Source organism: Dreissena polymorpha, chromosome 3 (genome assembly GCF_020536995.1).
Source record: "Dreissena polymorpha isolate Duluth1 chromosome 3, UMN_Dpol_1.0, whole genome shotgun sequence".
Lineage (NCBI taxonomy): Eukaryota > Metazoa > Mollusca > Bivalvia > Myida > Dreissenidae > Dreissena > Dreissena polymorpha.
In genome coordinates, this window is record NC_068357.1 from 57,750,783 (window position 1) to 57,772,181 (window position 21,399).

Here is a 21,399-nt window from a genome sequence, read left to right on the forward strand (position 1 = left end):
CGTCTGAAGGTCAAGTGGCTGAAAAAAGTCCACAGAAGACTAATCTCCAAAGGGCCGGTAGCGAAGGCCAGGCACCGCAGCCCGATGTAGCAAGAGGCCATTTGTTAGTGCCGGTTGAAGTGCAGCAGGATGCTTCATCTGGATTGGCGGCTGAAAAGGAAGGGGGCAAATCCGTGTCAGCAAGTGGAGTGGAGACCATAGCAGTCATGGTTGTGACGGCAGGGTCTTCGTATGTGAATATGTTGGTAGGAGACCGTCAGGTTAGGGCTCGGGTAGACTCTGGAGCGGATATAGCTATACTTTCTTCAGCAGTCTATGACCAGTTAGAGCGGAAACCAGGCAAGGTCAGGGAAATCAACATGCAGCTTGCTGATAAGAATTCGGTTCTCAAAGGATTTGTGACACAGCCTTTACACGTACAGCTTGGAAAGCAGTCTTCCAGGGAAGGGGTATGTGTAGCGCCAATCAGTGATGAGATGTTGCTGGGACATGACCTGCTGCGGCACTTCAAGGCATTGATTGATCTGCACTCGGACTGCCTTTTAATCAATGGCGAAAGTATACCTTTGAATACAACATTCAGAGATAAACCGGTGGTAGCAAAAGTTATCATGTTCAAACGAACAGTGAACATAGGTCCGGATCCGGATATCCTGTCAGGAACGCCAATTCCGAGAAAGGGTCATAAAAAGTCATCGACGGCAGTTTGCCCGATGGATGTCAGTTCTTCCAGCGGTGACAAGGTAGAAGCTACTGTTGGGGTCCAAGAGTGTCACTTCTCGGAAAAGAAGGCAGAAGGTCATACCGAGTCCTGGGCGGTTGGATGTCTACCTTTGGTAGGGGTCGAGGGCGATCAGTCCGAGGATACAAGTCCTGTTCGGAGTCGCACGACCACCAGAAGAGACGGGGTCGAGGGCGACCAGTCCGAGGATACAAGTCCTTTAAGGAGTCGCACGACCACAAGAAGGGACAGTTTGTCCCAGATCCAGAAGAGCTTGGAGAGCCAGCGCCAGGTGGATAAGTGTACAAGAAACCACACCTGTCGTGTCCCTGGGTGTGACAGCGTGGGGGTTATATTTGAAAAGGTCCATGCGCCAGCAGTTTACGATAGACAGTTGGCCGATCCAAGCGGCCAGTTAGCTCATGTTTTCAATCGAATGGAATCGGCTAGTCAGCCTGATTCATATCCGTGGGATCCGGGGGGCGAGCCGTTCACTCAGTCGTGTCGGGTGTTGGCTGGAAGTTTTTCCCAACACCCACTTTTGTTACAACAGGAGTGAATTCACGCTCCTTACTTCACTAGGCCCTATCATCGATTTCCGGCGCCAACGGAAGATGGGGATGTGACTGCGATGTTGGCGGAACCTCAGGGGGTGACAACGCAGCACATCCTGAAGGTCACCACGAGAAACGCAGTCAACCTGTCTGGTGCGATCTCCACAGGGCAGGTTGCCCTGTAGATCTACCTCGGAAATGGATGGTCCCCGATATACGCCAGTTTGGCAATCCAGGGCCCCGTTTCATCAAAATTTGCGATGCGATATTATCGCCGATCGCCGATTGCTGATCTTTTACCTGCGATTGCGATATTTTTTAAAAAGCGTTTCATCAAACATATCGCAGATTCTTGCCGGTAGTTTGCCGGTAGTTTAGTGCTATGAGCGATAATCGCTCACAGTCTACTATCAAAATGACGTAAAAAACGGGCACCTGCTGAATCTCGCGCCACCTGTCATATTTGACAGACGATCAAACAACAACAATGGCAGATCTCGTAGAGAATAGGAGCGCCTCTTGGCAGCCAAGAGAACTCGAGGAACTGCTCGAGGGCGTCCAACAAAATTATGAAGTGTTGTGGGGCAAATTGTCCGGCACATTATCAAAGAAAGACAAAGACCGTGCATGGTCGGACATCGTCCAATCGTGAGTTAAAATTTACATTGACATGGTCATAATTTTCTTGTTCTTTTTACATTAAATGGAGGACCATCTTGAAACATAATTAAATTGGTATGGACACATTAACGTTACACAGGTTGTGTGTAATGATTATCCTAATAATCTAAAATCACGAAGTTCAAATGCAGCGTGACTGCCATGCACAGAAAGAAAGGTTTTGAAATTGTTTACTTTTCAGCATTGATATTCCTTGACATTGTGATAGGGTATATTCACACTAATGAAAATTTGTCCTCCTCCTAAGTTTAGTTGATCTATAATTACCCTGAAAAATGGAATTGATCTTTTAATGAAGTGTTAATGAATAAAAACGTATTAATTGTTTTAACATCAAAGTGCAAGTGCCCATGGAAAGATGTGATCATACCTTGTAATCTAATCTGTAATCTTAACAAACTGCATGTTCATGGGGAGTGACGTCCATGGGGAGTAACAACTGGTTACCTTTTGATAGTGTTGGCTTGAAATAGTCTGATATATTGTATGAATTATATATTAAATATAACAAAATAAATTGACCATGTCTACTGTACTTATATAGACTTCCAAGTACTCTCCCTCACTCCTACCACTATTTTTGGTAAAAAATGAAAGAACATATTGAGATGTATTCATTTGTTTAATTTGAAACTTTTGCAGAATAAATTCCGTAGGGGGGAACGAGAGGAACGTAGAAGATTCAATGAAAAAGTGGTGTGATTGGAAGGTAAATATACCTTATATGTTTGTATAGGAAGAAGAATCCATGATGGTAGTAATAAGTTTTATAAATGAATAACTTAGCTGTACTTAAACTTTGCCGTAAAGCCAATAACAAATTATGAATCACTTACAACTATACTAAACAGGCCCATGTCAGAAGCATATAACATGAATAACATAAAATTTAAGAGTCAATAATAAAAATCACTTTACAGATAGAAACAAAAGTTATCATCTTACTTATTTATTTGTACAATTACTTATTGGTTTATTTATACAATTAAAATGTATTATGAATAGCAAGGTGTAAATATTCGGTTTCCTACTCCATGATTATAGGTTTTCATGCCCCCGGTAGGGTGGCATATAGCGGTTGAACTGTCAGTCCGTCCGTCTGTCTGTCCGTTAACGTTGGCCATAATTTTTGCAATATTGAAGATTGCAACTTGATATTTGGCATGCATGTGTATCTCATGGAGCTGCACATTTTGAGTGGTGAAAGGTTAAGGTCATCCTTCAAATTCAAAGGTCTAAAAACTAATTCAAAGCAAGTAATAAGTTTTAAGAGGGGGATAATTGCTTAACCTGTTTTTATTCAAATTGCGGCTATATTATTGTCAGGATGTAAGTTCAATCCCACCATTACTATTAATATTTTTTCCCTTTTCACACTTTTTATACAATCATTTAGCATTTGACACATGAAGTTTTTGTGATTAATAATCACTAAAAAATCATTACGATCAGTATTTGAATGCACTTTCTTCAATATATATGTAGCTGAAAGTAAATGACATGTTACTATACTGTTACCATTCAGAGGAGGGAGACCATGTACTCATAAATTATTTCAAATTGTATTTTATTCATCTTAGAGCCGGACCATTATGAAGGATGCCAAGAGAAGACGCTTTGTGGAAAGCTCTGGGGAGGCAGCTCTTCCAAAAAAAATGCAATTAACTGTTTTGGAGGATAAGGTATTCATATTGTAAACATAACAAATTTTAAATAAAATAATGATGCAGATCTATCATTTGTCCATGGTTCATATTATTATTTTAATTTTGCAAAAAAAACAACTTTTTCAGAATGATGTATAGTTGTTCACTTTTTCCAGCTATTGTCCTTAGTGCCCAAAACAAAGCTGTTCGGAGTGCAAGGTGGAGGGATCGATACCGGTCCACTCAAGAGATCCATGCAAGAAAATGGTGGGTACAAACATGCTTAAATTTTGACATTTGTTTTTTTGTTTTTGGTATTTGACAGTGCACTTTAAATGCAATAATAAATGTCATTAATAATGTAAGGCTTAAATTGGCATTGAATATGGCATACTAAAAGGGGGACAGCCTCATATGATATATCATGCATGAACACAAATCAACAGTGAAACACATGCTCATTAATTGTTCATAATTAATAGAAACACAAGTATAAATATTTTACCCAATATCTTTTTTATATCAGATAACCTAGACAAAGGAGAGGAAAATAAACGCCTCAAGCAGAACGGTATGTCATTGTTATCTATTAAAGTTATAAGATTTGTAAAAACAAATATCACTTACCTTTAATTGACTGTTGACTGAGTCTTCATAATAAAATAATAACAATTGCCATTGGTTTCACTATTTAACATTATTCTGATTGGCTATAGTATTCATGTGACTAGGCTTTATTTTTCAATGAAGCGATTTGCTTCAACGAGGCGCACAAGGAAATTGAGCGTGGGACTACTTCGATATTGATAATTTTCGGTGACATTTAAAAATTTACCCCCCCCACCCAACACACACACATACACACACACTGGTAACGTTTTTTCTTTTTTACATTACCCTTAATGTTCGAATTCATGTTTTAGTTCCAAGTGAGCCTGTTCCCATTCAAACAAGCTCCAAAAGCACTGCCAGCATCCCTGCCAGCAACAGCAACAGGAAGACAAGTATGAAGGGTAGATCAAATTTCTCACAATGCTTACCATCATTAATTGATTGATTTCAAACATTTTTGTTATGAAAGGTGACTGACATGAAGCATACTTGGAGATAATCATATTTAACCTCCTTCAATAAACACTGATAGTCACTTAAAATAACAGTTTTGTAAAAGACAAAGAAATTAATTAATGATTCATCACATAGTTTAATATATCAGATTTATTTAATCCCACTTGCAGATTGTGATTGTCATCAGGAAATGATTGACATATCTCGGCAAATGCTAGAGGAGAGTGTAAAGCGGAATGAAATACTGCGGGACATAAGTTCAACACTAAAATTAACAGCTGGCAAAGCTTTCCTGGACAACTTGTTGGATCCCACAAATTTTTAAAAGCGGGGGCCATAGACAAAACTAGTCTATAAAATGTGTGTTAATTATGTTTAAAGAAATAACACACCATGATATACATTTTGCTGTTATTTCTACCTTGTTTAAAGGGACCTATTCACAGATTTATGCAACTACTGAAGTTTGTCATTAAATGCTTTAAATTAATAAATGTAAACATTGGAACTAAATAGCTCCATAAAAAAGTGAATACATGTACAATTAAAGAAAAAAAGTTAAACTCAACTGGGCTCGAACCACTGACCCTTGGAATAAGAGTCTAGCATTTTAGACCACTCGTTCATCCATGCTATTACAGTGAGTGGTATATGTTATACATGTACTTCATATAAAAAATCCTTGTAGTGTCACAAAATATAACGATAACAACAGAACTTTCCAAATTATTCAATCATTTTGCATTTGTAATGCTGTATTATTTTCAGGTTATTAAATTGTCAAAAGATGCATATACCGGATATTTTGGAGCATGGTAAATGTTCAGAATTACTGTTATTCTTATTTGTAAATGCTATAAACATAACTATCATATTGTTTTAATGTTGTACACAATGTTTATAAGTTAATCTCATGTATAAACTTAATTGTTTTGTCTCTTTTAACTGTACAGTACATTGTTTTACTGTTAAATTTTTATGTGGCCCTATAAAGGTGACCGTTTGGCGACAAAATATTCATTACCCCTATCCTGTAAATATTATTTTTAAATTTCCTTTTAGATATTGTCATAACGCCACCCTGGGAGGTCATCGCTTCTCAATAGCCCTATATCCTTTAAGGTACTTTACAGACAGGGTCTTAGGTTGCAAGAGTTCAACATTTGCTGTCACACTCAAATATATTCCAAAATAAAATAAAAATGCAATTATACATCATATTTTCATATAAATGTGCAATCCTTTAAAAACATAGAGCTAATTAAGTAAGATCCAGCTTCTCAACCAATTAATGTCCAACAAGTTGTATATTTTCCCATTGTTTAATATTAATAATAATAACATTTTATTACTATAGTGCAAGACATGTGTTTCTTTCAATTGTCCATTTCCATATTCTTTATATAAATATAGCAATTAATCTGTTAACAATTATGTTCAGTTTATACGATTATTTATTTAAAGTACACTGGGTATTATTTGGTATATTTGATATCACAATATATAAGTCTGATATGTTAAATAAGAATATCTATGAAAGGAAGAATAAATATTTCTATACCTGAATCTGGACTTCAATATCCCGAATCCCCGTTCCACAACTTCCCGACCCATCTTGTGTCTGCGGTTGTACCGCTCTTCCTGTTGGGAACGGGGATTCATTATGGGGGTGAGTAGGGAGGGGCTCAGGGCATATCCACTATCGCCCAGAAGAACTACATTTGCTGTAGCATCAAGATGTCCCTAGAGTGAAATATGTAAAAATCAAATCACAACTTATAAATAACATGTTATAGCCTTTGTATCAGTAACATTATATTCATGTACTTTTAAAAGTAAATTTGGTACCCCTAGGCCCAATGGTTATGGACAGGAAGATTTTTAAAGTTTGCACAAAAGAGGCTTTATATAAGCATATGTTCAGTTTTGTGACACCTGGGGCAGGGTAAAATTTGAGCCCAGGGGAATAATTGAACAAATTTGGTTGAGGACCATTAGATGTCACTACATACTAAATTTAGTAGCCCTAGGCTATATAATTATGAACAAGAAGTTTTTTTTTTAAGTTTGCACAAAATAGGCCTTATTTAAGCATATGTTCATTTTTGTGACCCCCAGGGCAGGGTCAAATTTGAGCCCAGAGGCATAATTTGAAAAAACTTGGTAGAGAATATTAAATGTCACTACATACCAAATTTGGTAGCCATAGGCTCTATAATTATGAACAAGAAGATTTTTAAAGTTTGCACAAAATAGGCCTTATTTAACCGTATGTTAATTTTTGTGATCCCCGGTGCAGTGTCAAAATTGACCACAGGGGCATAATTTGAACAAACAAAGTAGAGAACTATTAAATAGCACTACATACCAAATGTGGTAGCACTAGGCCCAAATTGTTATGGACAAGAAGATTTTTAAATTTCGCACAAAATAGGCTTTATATAAGCATATGTTCAATAAATGACCCCCGGGGCGGGGTCAAATTTGACCCCAGGGACATAATTTGAACAAATTTGAAAGAGGTTAACCCCAGGAACATTTGCGATAAATTTTATCACAATTGGTTTTGTAGTTTAGGAGAAGATGTTTAAAGAAAATGTTAAAATCATGCACGCCCGACGGACACAGGACCATGACATTAGCCCCCCCTGGCCTCTGGCCAGTGGAGCTTAAAAATAAATATACAAATCGTTTTCAGTACTGCAATTTAAAAACAGTATCAGTTAATTATAGTTGTAGTATTTATGTATTTTTGGTTCTGTTGGTTGGATTTTACTTCATTTTTAACAACAATGTCCTATCACTGCGGTCAGATCCATTGGGCAGTTTTCCTCTGTAAGCATTTGACTGCTTGCACACCTTTAGCAATGGTGAGCCATTGATACTCAGACATGAGTGAGAGTATCATAGGTCACAACTTTCTTACAAGTTTTGGTATTTTCATCCTTTTAAATTATTAACAACACTTTTAATTATGGTAACTAAAATTTGATACATGAAGAATTATTTATTTTACCTTAATTCTTGAATTTTCAAATACCGCTCCATCATGGGTAGAGCCCGGCCATTTCGCCACAACACTAATGAACCTGAAATGCATTATTTCTCAATTAATGGCCCACTTTTAAAGGGTAAGTTTTGGAACGAAAAATTAACAGGAGTAATAACTAATAAGAGCTACATGAATCAGTGGAAAGCAATTTTGGCAAATTACCCCTGAGTTCAGGATATAAATGAAATTAACTCATACTTGATAATCATAATGAAGTAATGGTTGTAGCACTAGAACATTTTGTAATATGTCAAACTAAAAAGAAAATAGGTGAAGGGATTTAAGATATTTGTACTTTAAAATGGTAATGCATTTCACAACAAAATATAATCTATTAGTTTAATAAAAACTGAGTTGCTACATTAATTAAAGAGTGTATACATACTTCAAGCTTGTGTTTACAATCGCCTGGCAGTTGATGGCGTGGTAACCTTTTCGACAAACGTAGACTTCCTCATCTACAGTTGGAGTAGTGATTGGGATTAAGGTCCCATCCACTGCTCCAACAAGATTCGGAAGTCTACATTTGTTGTAAAATGCCCTCTTCTCTTTTACAACATCTTCTCTGTCGATTGGAAACCTGTTTTAGAAAAATTATATATATAAGAATATGTTTAAGCTGTGATGTGTATAAAATAATAACCATTTTACCATTAATTTTACTTTTTTAACAAAAACAATAACATAACCCAATATACCAATATATAGAAATACACCTCTGAGAAAGCGCTGTATTTGAGAAAAAAAATATCTTTTATATTTTATAGTAATGTATTTACATTTGTATTCACTTGCATCATACTTGTATCATAAAATGGTCATGATTATGATATTGATTTAAAAAAAAAAAACATAGTAAGAATTGTCAACTACAAGGCCACCATTTAATTTCAACATTTCAATTAATACTCATCAGCTGATAAATATATAACAAAATGGAGATATAAAATGTGAAATATTGCAGTAAAATTGTTCATTGCCACCTCCACATACCAGTGGTTATATGAGCAATTTGGTAAAGCTTTTGGAGTCTGGAGTTGCGTTTTCATATATAGGATTTCTAAGAAAGCTACATTTTTCTACTGTTGCAGACTATTAACTTTAAGAATTGTCTGTGCCAAGCCCGTGTTTAACATCAATAAGTAAAAATGGATTGTCTATTTGTAACAATACAATACATTACAAATTTTATTTCAAGTCGGTTTGTACATAACAAGTATAACATTAGCGATGTATCACTATTGACCGACATAATATAACAACAAACATATAACAAATATACAATTGAACATTACATGAAATTTACATTATATAAACAAACAGTATCGTCCTTGAGTTGAGATCAATTATAATAAATAAATAAATTAATTAACCTGAATACAATAAACGTGATTATTTTAACATGTTAAAAACGAAAGAACTATGGCATGTGATATACAATTATAATATTTAGACAGTTAAGATCATAGCATTATTAAAAATAAATTAAAGATAACTTATAAGAATAAAAATTGTGCTGCAGTTGCTGATCTTGACCTTGGTTTATGAGCTGCTATAAAAAAAATAAAAAATAAGGTAAAAGTCTGACAATGAATATGGACACTAAAGTGTGACAGATAAAAAAAGAAAAACCGTAGACTTAAGATTGTCTGTTTGTAACTGTAAGTACAATAATATTATATCAAATCTATCTTACAGTTAAAGTATGTACCTAATATTGTCCAGGTTGTTGTTGACAGACTCCACAAAGTTATGCACAGTTCTGGACACGCTCGAGCGACTGATGCCATGGGTGTCGGCTAGTTCAGAATAGAATGCCCCTTTCGCAAGAAATCTTAGGCTGACGAGGATCTGCAGCAACAATGTTAAAACATTCATAAATAAAATTTGGTCACAGTACTTGAAATATCATTTACAATCAAAAGACCAATAACAAACAAAAAAAACGATCATGTTGGCCCTAGTAGCTTTACTCCACTGACTCCACTCTGCAGTTGAAAAGATCAGAAAAAAGGAAAACAATTATGATGATGAAAAATGTGTGAACAACTAATAAATTAATACAAACTACTAAAAATACCAGTTCAAACTTACTGTACATGTACGTGACCTAGATTGTATTTATTTCATATTGTTGGTTAACAAAGCCTTGAATTAATCCATAATTTGAATGAGTCGAATTACAACTAAATCGTTGTTCGATTTGCCTATATATGCCTGCTTATCCAACGGTTATATTATCATACAATGTCATTTTAGTATCCGTGTTGACCTGTTGATATGAGAACAAATTAAGACCGGATGTAAGAAAACAGCACTCTGCTGTACTTGATAACGATCGTAATCCCCGTACTTAGTGTGTCAATTTCTCCCAGCAAATATACAGTAACAAATTAGCAAATTCATGTCGATTGCATTAATGTTACCTTGGTCTCTGGCGAAATTGTTTTTCCGCCACGTTCGGATCTGGCAAGATCCTGCCCCAGAAGCTCCACTAGCTCCTGTGCGGTGGTTCTGTTTACCCGATACCGATTCACAAAGTCGATATCGCGAACCCCGCCTATCTCCAGACGGGGCCGGAACTCCCGCTCTGTCCTTCTCGCGTTATTTTCCATAAAAAAAAACAACACGTCGGCCATATTGAATTTTTTTTTACCGTCTGCGACTGGGTTTGTGTGATCGCATGTTTTAAGCAAAATATCGCAAAAAACAGGTGCTCTTGCGATGTGCGATTTTTGATGAAACGCAAAATAGCCTCATTATTGGCGATGTGCGAATATCGCAACTCAAATCGGCGATGCGATATTTGATGAAACGCAAATTGCGATGCGATAAGAAATGTGCGATATTTTGGCATTAAAGTTGCGATGCGATCGTTGATGAAACGGGGCCCTGGACAACAAACCACAACCAGACAAATGGCAGAATATTGTTTCGGGCGGTGGTACCTGGTCCGGGGAGCGGTTCCAACAATAAAGACAGGGGGAGTGTTGTGGCTGACCTGAAGAGTTGCGTCTGACCCATCGGGAGCGCGTTGCGCATGCGTATTGAGGGGACGCCGTGAGCCTGTCCGACTGTTAACGAACGAACACTCAGTGAAATTAGCTTGTGATTATTGTTATTAAATCGTTATATCTTTTAGCACGTGTTAAGTTTTATCTGGAAAATAGTAAAGATACATCACATCTTTATTATAAAGCACCAAGTGATTGATTCTTTGAATGAAAAAAAAATGCGTATCGTGTCCTTCCGAAAAGTCGCAATACGTGTGTTTTCTTTTTTATTAAAGGTCGCCGGGCATTTAAAACATGCGGAATAAAGAGCCATCAATAATCGTCTCATAATTTTTAATAAGTATACAAAGTCTCATGGTCATATTCAACGCTATCTTTTTCACATTTTTAAAATAAAAAGATGCGGACGGACAGAAGGATACATTGGTAGAAAGAGCAAGGGATTACTTAAAGACTTTTAACATAAATTTGAAGATTGTTGAAAACAAAAGTGAATTCACTTCATTAATTACTGTATGTATATTAAAGAAAAGCTGAAAGAAAAATGCCCCGTAACCTCGATATATCAGCAGTCTTGGCATTAATTTTTTTAAGGCACTAGCCCGGTTGGGCTACCAGCTTTGAAATTTCACTAGCTAGAATCAATTTTAACTAGCCCGAATTAAAAGTTACAATTCTGTTACATTTACAACTACATGTATGTTTGTATTGAAGAAACAAAGTACAATAAAGATTAAACAAATACACACTTGATTCTGTTTTTATTCACAGTTAATGTCTGACAAAAAATAAAAAACAATATCAACAGACATCTCCATTCAATCATGGTAATTGTCTGAGTCTCCGACATCCAGGTCTAACATAATTATGTTGGCTCCTTAAGGCGGCCTGAAAAAAACATTGTTATAACATGATATAAATTTTCCGAACGAATATCTGAATAAAGTAAATAAAATGTCAAACTAGCAATAGTATCTGTGCATAAGAAGTAGCACAAGAAGGTAACTTTTCTTTCCAAACTTCTGAGTATTCTAAAACTAAAACGACATTTGTAGCAGTAGTTCTATTGCCTAAGCCACAAATAGTTATCGCCGATTCGCCGATTTTACCAGCATCTAAAATGCAGTATAATACACCTCTGAATTTACTTTCAGGATTTGTACCTTGACAGATAAACTTTATCTGTACAAAAAACTATACTTGCAAAGTGCATGATATTTAATTGCTTTTTTAACATTATGTATGACATGCACATACCAGCAAGTCAGCAATGCAGGCGCATAATCAAATTCCTTGGAGACATCAAAACGAAGCAAAGACCGATTATTTTTCCATGACGTTTGGAATTATTTTCGTTTCGTTGTTCATATTTTGTGTTGCTTCCTTCATTTTCATTTTGCGGTTGAAGTTTGTGCGATGCGCGCTCGAAATAACACAGAAAATACAATAAAAATATATGAATGCCGCAAGGTCTACGCCCAGTAGTAATAATTGTTATAGCGTCTTGCGAGATCGTCTTACAGGTCACATAACCCCAAACCGGAACTCCTGTTTTTAGGGTTACATGGGTTACATGCAGTCAGTTTGATACTTAGCACACATTGTTGAGTGCATGCTGCCTAGGATTTGTAAAATACATTGCAAATGGCTAGTTTTGGTATCAAATTGAAGGTATTTTTGTAAGCAATAAGAAAATAAACCATTTTTGTGCTCTACTTTTTGTGTTGATGGTTCCCGGCTTTGAAAGAAGGTCATACTATTTGAGCCCAAAATGGTTGTCTGCACAGCTTTCAAAACCGGTTTGCCTATTCTAAGGCGAATATTTTGAGTTAGCGCGTATAGAATTTAATGACATGCAATTTTTTTTAAAAGATTATGCATTTATCTTTCCAATGATGTATGATGATATAATGGGTATGCGCTTGATCATGATCAAAATCGATATCGAACTTCAACTATCTTATATGTAATATAGAAGGAAATTAATTGCGCATGCGTAACCTTTAATGCAACACTGTTCGATAAGCGTCTAATAAATAGGTGCACAAGGGACACAACCAATGCAGTATTGAATAAGCGTCTATATGAAGCTGTCTCGCGAGATCGTCTTACAACACTGTTCGATAAGCGTCTAATCAATAAGTGCACAAGGGAAACAACCAATGCACTATTGAATAAGCGTCTCAATGAAGCTATTTCGGAATTGTTACTAAGTTCGGACATGAAACAAAGCACTAGACCCATCGGGCTACCGGCTTGGAATTTTCACTCGACCGACGCAAAAATCACTCGACCCGGTCGACGGTCGAGCGGATTACGGTCAAGACTGTATCAGAACAAAATATATTCACAGAACAGGGATTCTATACAGTGTACCAACCTTGAAATGTGGGCCGAAGCAGGTTAAAATTGAGAACGAAGCAGTAGCAATTTTCTAATCAAGGGAAATAACTGATCGGATGATATATTATAGTTATAAGATTACATTCCACTAAATAATTTAGTAGTGCCAATTTCTAGAGGTCATTTTCTCTTCTTGTTTAAACGCCATTTAGCGATCGCAACTTTCTTTTTGTGATTATTTCCTGTATCATATTTGTGTCAGCATCTTTTTTGTGCGTTTTATTGACAGATGAACGATTGTGGTTCGTTTAATGAAGAACTTTACGTTTGTCGAAATGTTACTGCTGAAACCCTGTTTTCCGAGGTAGCTAACATTGAGCCAAAATGTTACTTTCGTAACAAAATGTGTCGTTTTATTGCAATTATAGGAAGATGACCCAACTATCGTTAAAGAGATACCATTTTTGCGAGATATTATTTATACAAAAGGCAAACAATGCTTTTAACCTTTGCAGTTGTATAATGGGACGTTATGTGAATTGCTTAATGGTTAACTTTTCTTTTATTCAAATAGACATTTAAGTCATCTCCATTTACACGTAGACTGAATTACCAGAAAGAAAAAATGTGACAATCCCATCCGATGGCGATGTTTATGTTTTTTGTCACTGAATTGTATAATGCATTATATAATATTTCCGCCGGTCCGCTTACACGGATTCTGAAAAAAATAACACAGGGTCTTCCCCCTGTTCAGTAAAAAACTTCTTGGAAAGTTGATACATACAATATGCAATGTAAAATTTTCAAGAAATATATGTTTTACAATTTTATTCATATATACACAAATTATATTTGTTTCAAGTTCAGTCACAAATTTATCTTGCGTCATTCAAGTATTTCACTGTGCTTCATTAGTGCTTTTTATAGATAGTTCGCATTTATAACGCACTTTTCTATTTTTCAAGATAAAGTTTTAAGTAATTATTATTTTATTAAAACGTAAGGAACAAAATATATTAAGGTTATTTGTAAAAATACTTAACCCAGCGGACTACACGCATATTTTTTTGAGTATTGTTTTGTTAGTTAAAGGGGCCTTTTCACAGCTTTTGGCATGCATTGAAGTTTTTCATTAAAATGCTTTACATTGATAAATGTAAACATTGGATCTATAAAGCTCCAGTAAAAAAACATGAATTAAATTAAAGAAAGAAAAAAGTAACCCTCAACGGAGCTCGAACCACTGACCCCTTGAGACCTGGAGTAAAAGTCTACCGCTTAGACCACTCGGCAATCCGTACTCTTACTATGATTGTTGTATTTTATACTTAATATAAGCAATCCTCTTAGTATCACAAAATATAACGACAACAACAGGACTCTTTAAATTATTCAATCGTTTCGCGTTGTCAAGCTGTATAATTTTCAGGTTTTAAAATCGTCAAAAGATGCACATTATGGATATTTTAGAGCATTGTAAATGCTCATTATAACCGTTTCCTCACAAATACTATAACTACGACGCGAATCTGAAACATTTTTTTTTAATTTTGTCATTTTACTAAAACGTGAAAAGGCTCCTTTAAAACAGTTGATTAAAATGCCAACTCTTTGTACACATTGTGTTTACATATGTCGCAGTTTGAATAATGTTACTGCTTTTATTACCATCGCAACTTTTCCATTCCTAAATTATTTCCTAAGAGCATAAACAGTAATGAAACAATTATTAATCAATAACCGCTTTTATAAAGATATTTCTAGGTAATTAAACACTTTCCTATTTTTGTATAATAATTCAAGAAATTTTAATTATTCTATGAATACTTACTAAATTGCAAGTAGTGGCTTGAACAAATTTGTTAAAGTATTTAAGTTTATGAAAATATATCAACACGTGTGCGATCGTTTACAAGATTTTTTAATAAGTTTACGTTACATTAATATTGCAAATCTTTGTACAAATGATATCATATTTCGCTGCTGTTGTGGTTGAGTCTAAACACTCTTTTACGCTAGATTTGTTTTGCTGCAATTATTCAAACGGCGAGGAAATTAATGTCGACTATTTTACATTCCGTTGCCCTTGTATTAACCCTACGTATCAAATGTGGAAACACTACCAGTTGCAACGACATATGACCTATAATGAAACGACCACACAGGGCAAAATGGTCTTTAATAACGTTCGTCGTGTAAGACCTGTCTTTCGCAATATGCATCATTGAATACTTTTTGCATTGAGAACAAGCTAATTAAAATTGTAAACCGATTATTCATCATTTTAATTGTAAACTGTCTGAGATTAGTCAGCCTCACATCAGTCTGTATGTCTGCGTGTGTTACCAGCTGGCTTAAATAACAAGTCAAAGTCAATCAATAAGAGGAACGTGATCCTTTTGATAACGAATTTCAACATCAAGTTGATTAGTTCAGCTTGGCATTTTTATGAAACATTTCTTGTGAACTTTCGCCTAAGTCGACCAAGAGGAATCTGTAACTTATAAATTGACGGTGATAATTTTGGAGGTATTATACGTAACATAGTTATGCAATATATTAACATATGAATCGACCATACTTTCAATATTGAAAAGATGCATTTCGTAACGTCACCAGTAGTATGATCGTCTTCGGCCGGGACAAATGACAGCAACAGTTTGCCAAGCAGAAATCCATCCCCGAGAACAATATTTTTGCATAAGCTCATGATGACCAGCATATAATCCCACGATGAGCATCCTCCAAATTGTTACGGCAATTATGAAATATATGATGCTAAAAAAAGAATCGTAGGTTGCATATTGGCCAAGAGAATATCAGCGGGGTTATTCGCGTAACGCCCTCTTTTTCACTTAGCAATCGTCATGTTTGTCACACAATCTCTATGCGCCTTAACATTAATCGCTGCTAAAAATCAGGCTCATAGCTTGCAATATTGCACAGAAAATGGAGAGAGAATTGGAGGAGATAATCGCGTCTACCACCAGCACATATGGCCAACATGATGACAAGTACCCGCTCTCCCATTTGTTATATTTCTATTGTAGCTATGATCCTGATTGTTGAGACGCAATACAACGAGTGCATCTACACATTTTATGAAACAAGGATCTATCTGGCATAATGGCAGATAGAATGGGAGAAAATATTGGAGGCCAGTATATTTTCACACAAATATGAAAAACGAGCATTATGTTTTTCGTTTAATATAAGTTACAATACGACATCAAGCTTTAAAATGTTGGCTTTTGCTATAATGTCACTGATTTGTTGTGGGTTATTTAACGAAATATTTGACGAAATACTAATTGATTTTGAGTGTTACAGGGGCAGTCAAACCATGAAAATTATAAAGCATAACAATCGCTAAACGATTGAGTAATTTGGAGATTTCTAATGGAATCGTTGTATTTTGTGACATTACGAGGATTGCTTATATGGAGTATACAAGACACTGCTCTCTTCATAAGTAAGGATGGCCGAGTGGTTTATGTACTAGACATTAACTCCAATGGTCTGTGGTTCGAGTGCAGTTGAGGATTACATTCTTTTTTATATTTTATTTTTGTCATAACTGGAGCTTTTTCATTGCATTGTTTACATTTATCGAATGAAATTATTTAATGACAGATTTTTCAATTCATGCCAAAATCTGTGGAAAGGTCTCTTTAAATGTTTGATTACACTCTACATCCGTTTTTAATTTCATGTTCAATAAAGTAAAGAGAACAGTCAGCTTTAAGTTCACGAGTCGTAATACCACCCAGTTGAATGCTTAGCTAAACTATAAATATCCTAAGTCTGCCCTCGTTTGTATGTAATCAAAGGAATGATCAACCGATGTAAATTTCATAGAACAACGGAGCATGTTGTAACATTTTGTTTGAAGCGATACATATTTAGTGTAACCCAGTTTTTTAGCATGAGAGTATGCACATAAATAACATATCTTTCTAGCACATGTCTTGTCTGATCGATGGTTATTCAAACACTTGAACGCTTCACGCATCTCATGGTTTACTTGTTGGTTTTATGTAAGACCGCAGACTCAATTAATTCTACATCATGATCCCGTGTTACGTAAGTTAAAGGTGCCCTGCGTAAATATATCTACGTTGAACTAAGTACAATTTAGTGCAGGTGCAGTTCAACATTCATTCGTTTGAAGTCACTTAAAGTTGAAGCACACAAAACCGCTAAGAATATATGATTATAGTATTAATGCAAAGACAATAGTTTAGATGTTTGTATGACAGGGCTGTTTCATAGTAAGCCTGTAATGTACTATACAAAACTTAATGTGATTTAATCAATAATTATGTCAGCGTAGACCGAGCCTGTTTTCAAACCACCATCAACTTATTTGTTTCATGAAAAACGCGCATCGTGTGAAAGATATTGTGTGCAACAAGCCTCGAGTAAATATTAATGCGCGATCACATTTTACTCTACAAATAATTTCAAATAAGCACTCGACGTGCTAACTGACATTTCCTTGTGAAAGATAGACCCACGTCTTAAAATGTTCAAATCGCTATTGTTTGTTTCACTTATATAACATTTTCTTACTTGACGCATTAAATATGTAGTCAAATGAAAGCGCTTTTCCATTCAAAATATAGTAATATTTGAATATAATTTTATTATTGAATATCATAATTTTCGTATTTTATGTAAAGATACGTCTCAATAAAAAAGAAAAAAACATTTTGTATGTATGTATATATGTATAAATAAAGATTTTCCAAAAAAACAAACAAACTGTAAATCGCTAGTTTTATAATCGATACCGATATTCGAATGTAAATTATATTCATCCTGAAGGCGTTTGTTTATATATTCTAAAGATTGATGGTGTATTATTACACTCGGCGGCCGACGATATATTTTATTTGGTTTGGACTAAATTTGACTTAATTTTAAATTAGTGTCAGGCGTTTCTTCAGGAATACCTACAAAAAAATATAAATGAATTTTTTTTTATCTGAAGATTATTTGTCCTTATTAAAAGAAATATTTATAGTTTCATAAACAAAAACATTTACAGTCACACATATGAATTCGAGGTTTATTTTTCGATGTATGTAGCAGCCGATCTTGTTATTAAGGTGTATTATATGTTTTTATATTAGTTTAGTGTATTGTTTTGTATACACCATCAATACTAGAAGTCTTTATGTGTTTTATCAATTCAAATAGTTGTATCATAAGAAAGTGATTATTGTCGGTATGATCTGTTCATTTGTATTGAATGTCCCTACATATAACTGTTCCATACCATTTCGACTTGTGTATGTATATTTACTAATTGCTTTTCAATGCACTTGTATGGTTTTATAATCAGACACTCAATGAAGATGAATACTACTATACAAGTGCCCTAACTCAACTGCTTTACGAGACTAGAACACATAACAAGAACCTGACTATTGTGTGACTAGACCTCGTCAACGCTTTTGGCTCCATCCCCCACCAGCTAATCCAAGAGAAGTAATCCAGCTTTACCATGTACCAGAACATGCTAGAAGCCTCATACGAAACAACTACTGCAATATCCACCTTATGTTCTCATTCCAGAGCTTGAATGACATCGTGGATATCTCTAGAAAAGGGTATTGTCATAGGCTAATTTATTTCTGTGATTTTCTTTGTAATGGGAATGAATATGATCCTCAGAGTAGCTGAAACAGAAACACAAGGGCCACTTACCAACGCAAGTATCTGTCTACAAGCCAATATATGATTCTTGGATGATCTAACCTTCACCACAGAAACCCAGATCCAAGCTAGATGGATCCTGAAAGCTATAGATGAGATATGGACAAGAATGTTTTTTAAACCAAAGAAGTCGAGTAGTCTGGTAATAAAGAAGGGAAAGGTCTCAGCGCAGTTTAAGCTTCACTACGTCTAGCGCGATTTCTGCCATCCGCCTCACTCCCACCGTGGACAATTTTTCGAGAGCGTGGAAAATCACCGCAATCGGAAGGTGTTTCCATCATGATAGATCGCGTCGACAGTGGCTGAACACCGCGGGCGTTATCGGGAAATCGATCTCACGGTGGACCACCATTATCTCGATGGACCACCGCGGCCTCGGTGGTTCGCTGTGAAATACAGGTAAAAGTGAATGAATGAAATTATTCCCGGTTTGATAAATACGGTATAGTATGGTTGAATACGTGTTATTTAGAAGAGAGATTATGGTAATGGTTTAGCGCGTATAATGCACGGGTTTTGTGTGCATGTTTTAGCGCGAAAGCGCACGAGTTTTTCGTTTTGGGGTATATATGATTTGCACATCTAGTGAGACGCCATTCGAGGGTTGTTTTTGACAGGCAAAGTTATGGAGCAAGAAAACGAAAGGGTGATAACCCCGCCCGCCCTTAATGAACATATGTATGGTTAAATAATTGGTTACATTGCTTTTATGTTTATAATTTTGCTATTATAAAGTCTATATTTAGTATATTTTCAGTTCGGTTTTTAGTCCATGTGAGATGGGATCTTAACACGAAACGATTTCTTTACTGGGAAAGACGATGGGTGTATTTTCATTTAAGTCTGAAGCAGCTAAGTTTTCTTGATTATTTCGACTCATTTTTTACATAATATTGTGTTTGAATGAGGTCTTTTAAGTTATGGGAGTCATGTTTTTCGAGACTCACAATTTCTGGAGATAGTACCTCCAGCATACTTATTGAAATATTGGTATGTTTAAATGTCAGTGTTATAATTTTTTGTTGTCGTTCGTAATGAACGTTTAATTTTAAAGACATTTTTATTTTACGATTACTTAATATTTTCATTTTGGTGTGACTGGTTAGATGTTGAAGTCGGTTTAATATAGCTGTTAAATTCGTCATATGCATTTATATATTTCTCGGAATATTTATGATTTATCAACATTCTTTATAGATGCTTTATGGATTTTGTGGTTTGAGTGATTTGTTTGTTTCTTGTTGATGTCCGGGGAGTGTGCAGGATGCTTTTGATGTTTGTTTGTTATGTTAACTTGCGCAATGAAATTGATAATGTTTTAATTACATTTTTTACTATAAAATACTTAATGTTACAGTATCTTAATAGCTGCTTATTTGTAGATTTCTCTAAATTAGAGGTTTTGGGAGGTGATGAAGGCACCTAGACACCGGTCTCGAGCCATGGGTCCTCATACGTCCCCCTGCCATTAAAAGAAAAAATAAGAAAACAAAAATGGCAGTAGGGTTGCGTATCCCGCTCGCGGTTTTACCTGAATCGTTTATTACTACTGATTATTGTATGGGGTGTACGTGAAGTCATGTACACTTCTCTTGATTGGTGGTGGTAGATGAATCTTGCAGATATTAGCAGCTTCTTTGAACAAATTAATGTTTCACATTTGTTTATTTATAATATTTAAGCAAGTTAGCGTGATTGATGGGCATTGGGGGCGTCCTGTGTGCACTGTGGGCATCGGCGGGGATCAGTTTATTCAAATAGTAACTCTTTTTTGAGATATATACTTGACGTCTAATTGTTATGAATACATTTGCACCTTTTCACATGACACACATGTGTATGTGAAGTATTCATAATTACATGCCCTACAGCATTTAAATAGTATCGTTTCAGTTCTTTATACACCTGAACAAAGATGTTACACCGTTTCCAGTCGTCTCGAGATTCCTCAACTGAGCGGTGCCGTTGAGGTCTATATCCATTGCGCATACAACATATACGGGCGTCAGAAGAATTGTTTTTTGCATTTATTTGTTGAAAGTCCTGTCAAATACAAGCACTCACTCCTATTTTGTCTTTGGTTTATTATTTGTTTGATAATGATAATGATGATGATATGGGTTATAAAGATGATGAGATTTTAATAGTATTTTGAGAATAGAGAATAATAAATTTACTCATAACTATGAGTAAACATGTTTATTTCGATATTGCAGACCGCACAACTTTTTCAAAGTTCTAGAATGTTTTGTTACATTTGTATGTACATTTGTATACATTGTAACTTGATTGTTAACAATCGTCATTATTTTCTATTGTTTACCCTCGTTTCAGAATCATCCGGAGATATAGCTGCGACGTAGCATTTTTCCTAAAAATCAACAGTTTAGCAGATTCCAGTCATGATAATGAAAACTCGATTTCGAATGCTCGGGTGCACTGGGGTTATGTAAAGTCCCAGTCCGCAAGCGCTGAATTAATTTTAATGATAAGAAATCGTTTCTCAAGGCCATAAAGCCGACAACAACACTTTAACATTAAAACGATTAAATAAATCAAAATTTAAGGCTATGTGAGTATAAATTGTTTTGCGGAA

General features: G+C 35.4%; 2 protein-coding genes across 7 annotated transcripts in view; one reads left to right on the forward strand and one right to left on the reverse strand.

The window, feature by feature from the left end:
* Positions 1-13,197, reverse strand: part of LOC127874304 (probable thiopurine S-methyltransferase) — a 40,268-nt gene extending 27,071 nt beyond the window's left edge. The window contains exons 1-5 of one of the 5 annotated variants that reach the window (XR_008046796.1): positions 10,149-10,684; positions 9,434-9,573; positions 8,108-8,302; positions 7,687-7,759; positions 6,232-6,413 (exon numbers count right to left, since the gene is read on the reverse strand). The gene's annotated coding sequence lies outside the window, so the exon portion shown is untranslated. Of the gene's footprint in view, positions 1-6,231; positions 6,414-7,686; positions 7,760-8,107; positions 8,303-9,433; positions 10,117-10,148; positions 10,685-13,116 lie in introns of those variants that run through there. The other 4 variants (XM_052418549.1, XM_052418551.1, XM_052418550.1 and 1 more) reach the window with 4 other exon arrangements.
* On the forward strand, positions 1,515-5,387 carry LOC127874305 (nuclear apoptosis-inducing factor 1-like). 2 transcript variants are annotated; one of them, XM_052418553.1, is made up of 7 exons: positions 1,515-1,923; positions 2,599-2,665; positions 3,537-3,638; positions 3,779-3,869; positions 4,129-4,173; positions 4,526-4,615; positions 4,841-5,387. In XM_052418553.1, exons 1-7 carry the CDS (start codon positions 1,763-1,765, stop codon positions 4,993-4,995), a joined length of 711 nt encoding a protein of 236 aa, XP_052274513.1. In that variant the 5' UTR covers positions 1,515-1,762; the 3' UTR covers positions 4,996-5,387. The 2 variants fall into 2 exon arrangements, with proteins under 2 accessions (XP_052274513.1, XP_052274514.1); XM_052418554.1 differs by having other exon boundaries at positions 1,527-1,923; positions 4,526-4,606.
* Positions 13,198-21,399: the final 8,202 nt, after the last annotated feature.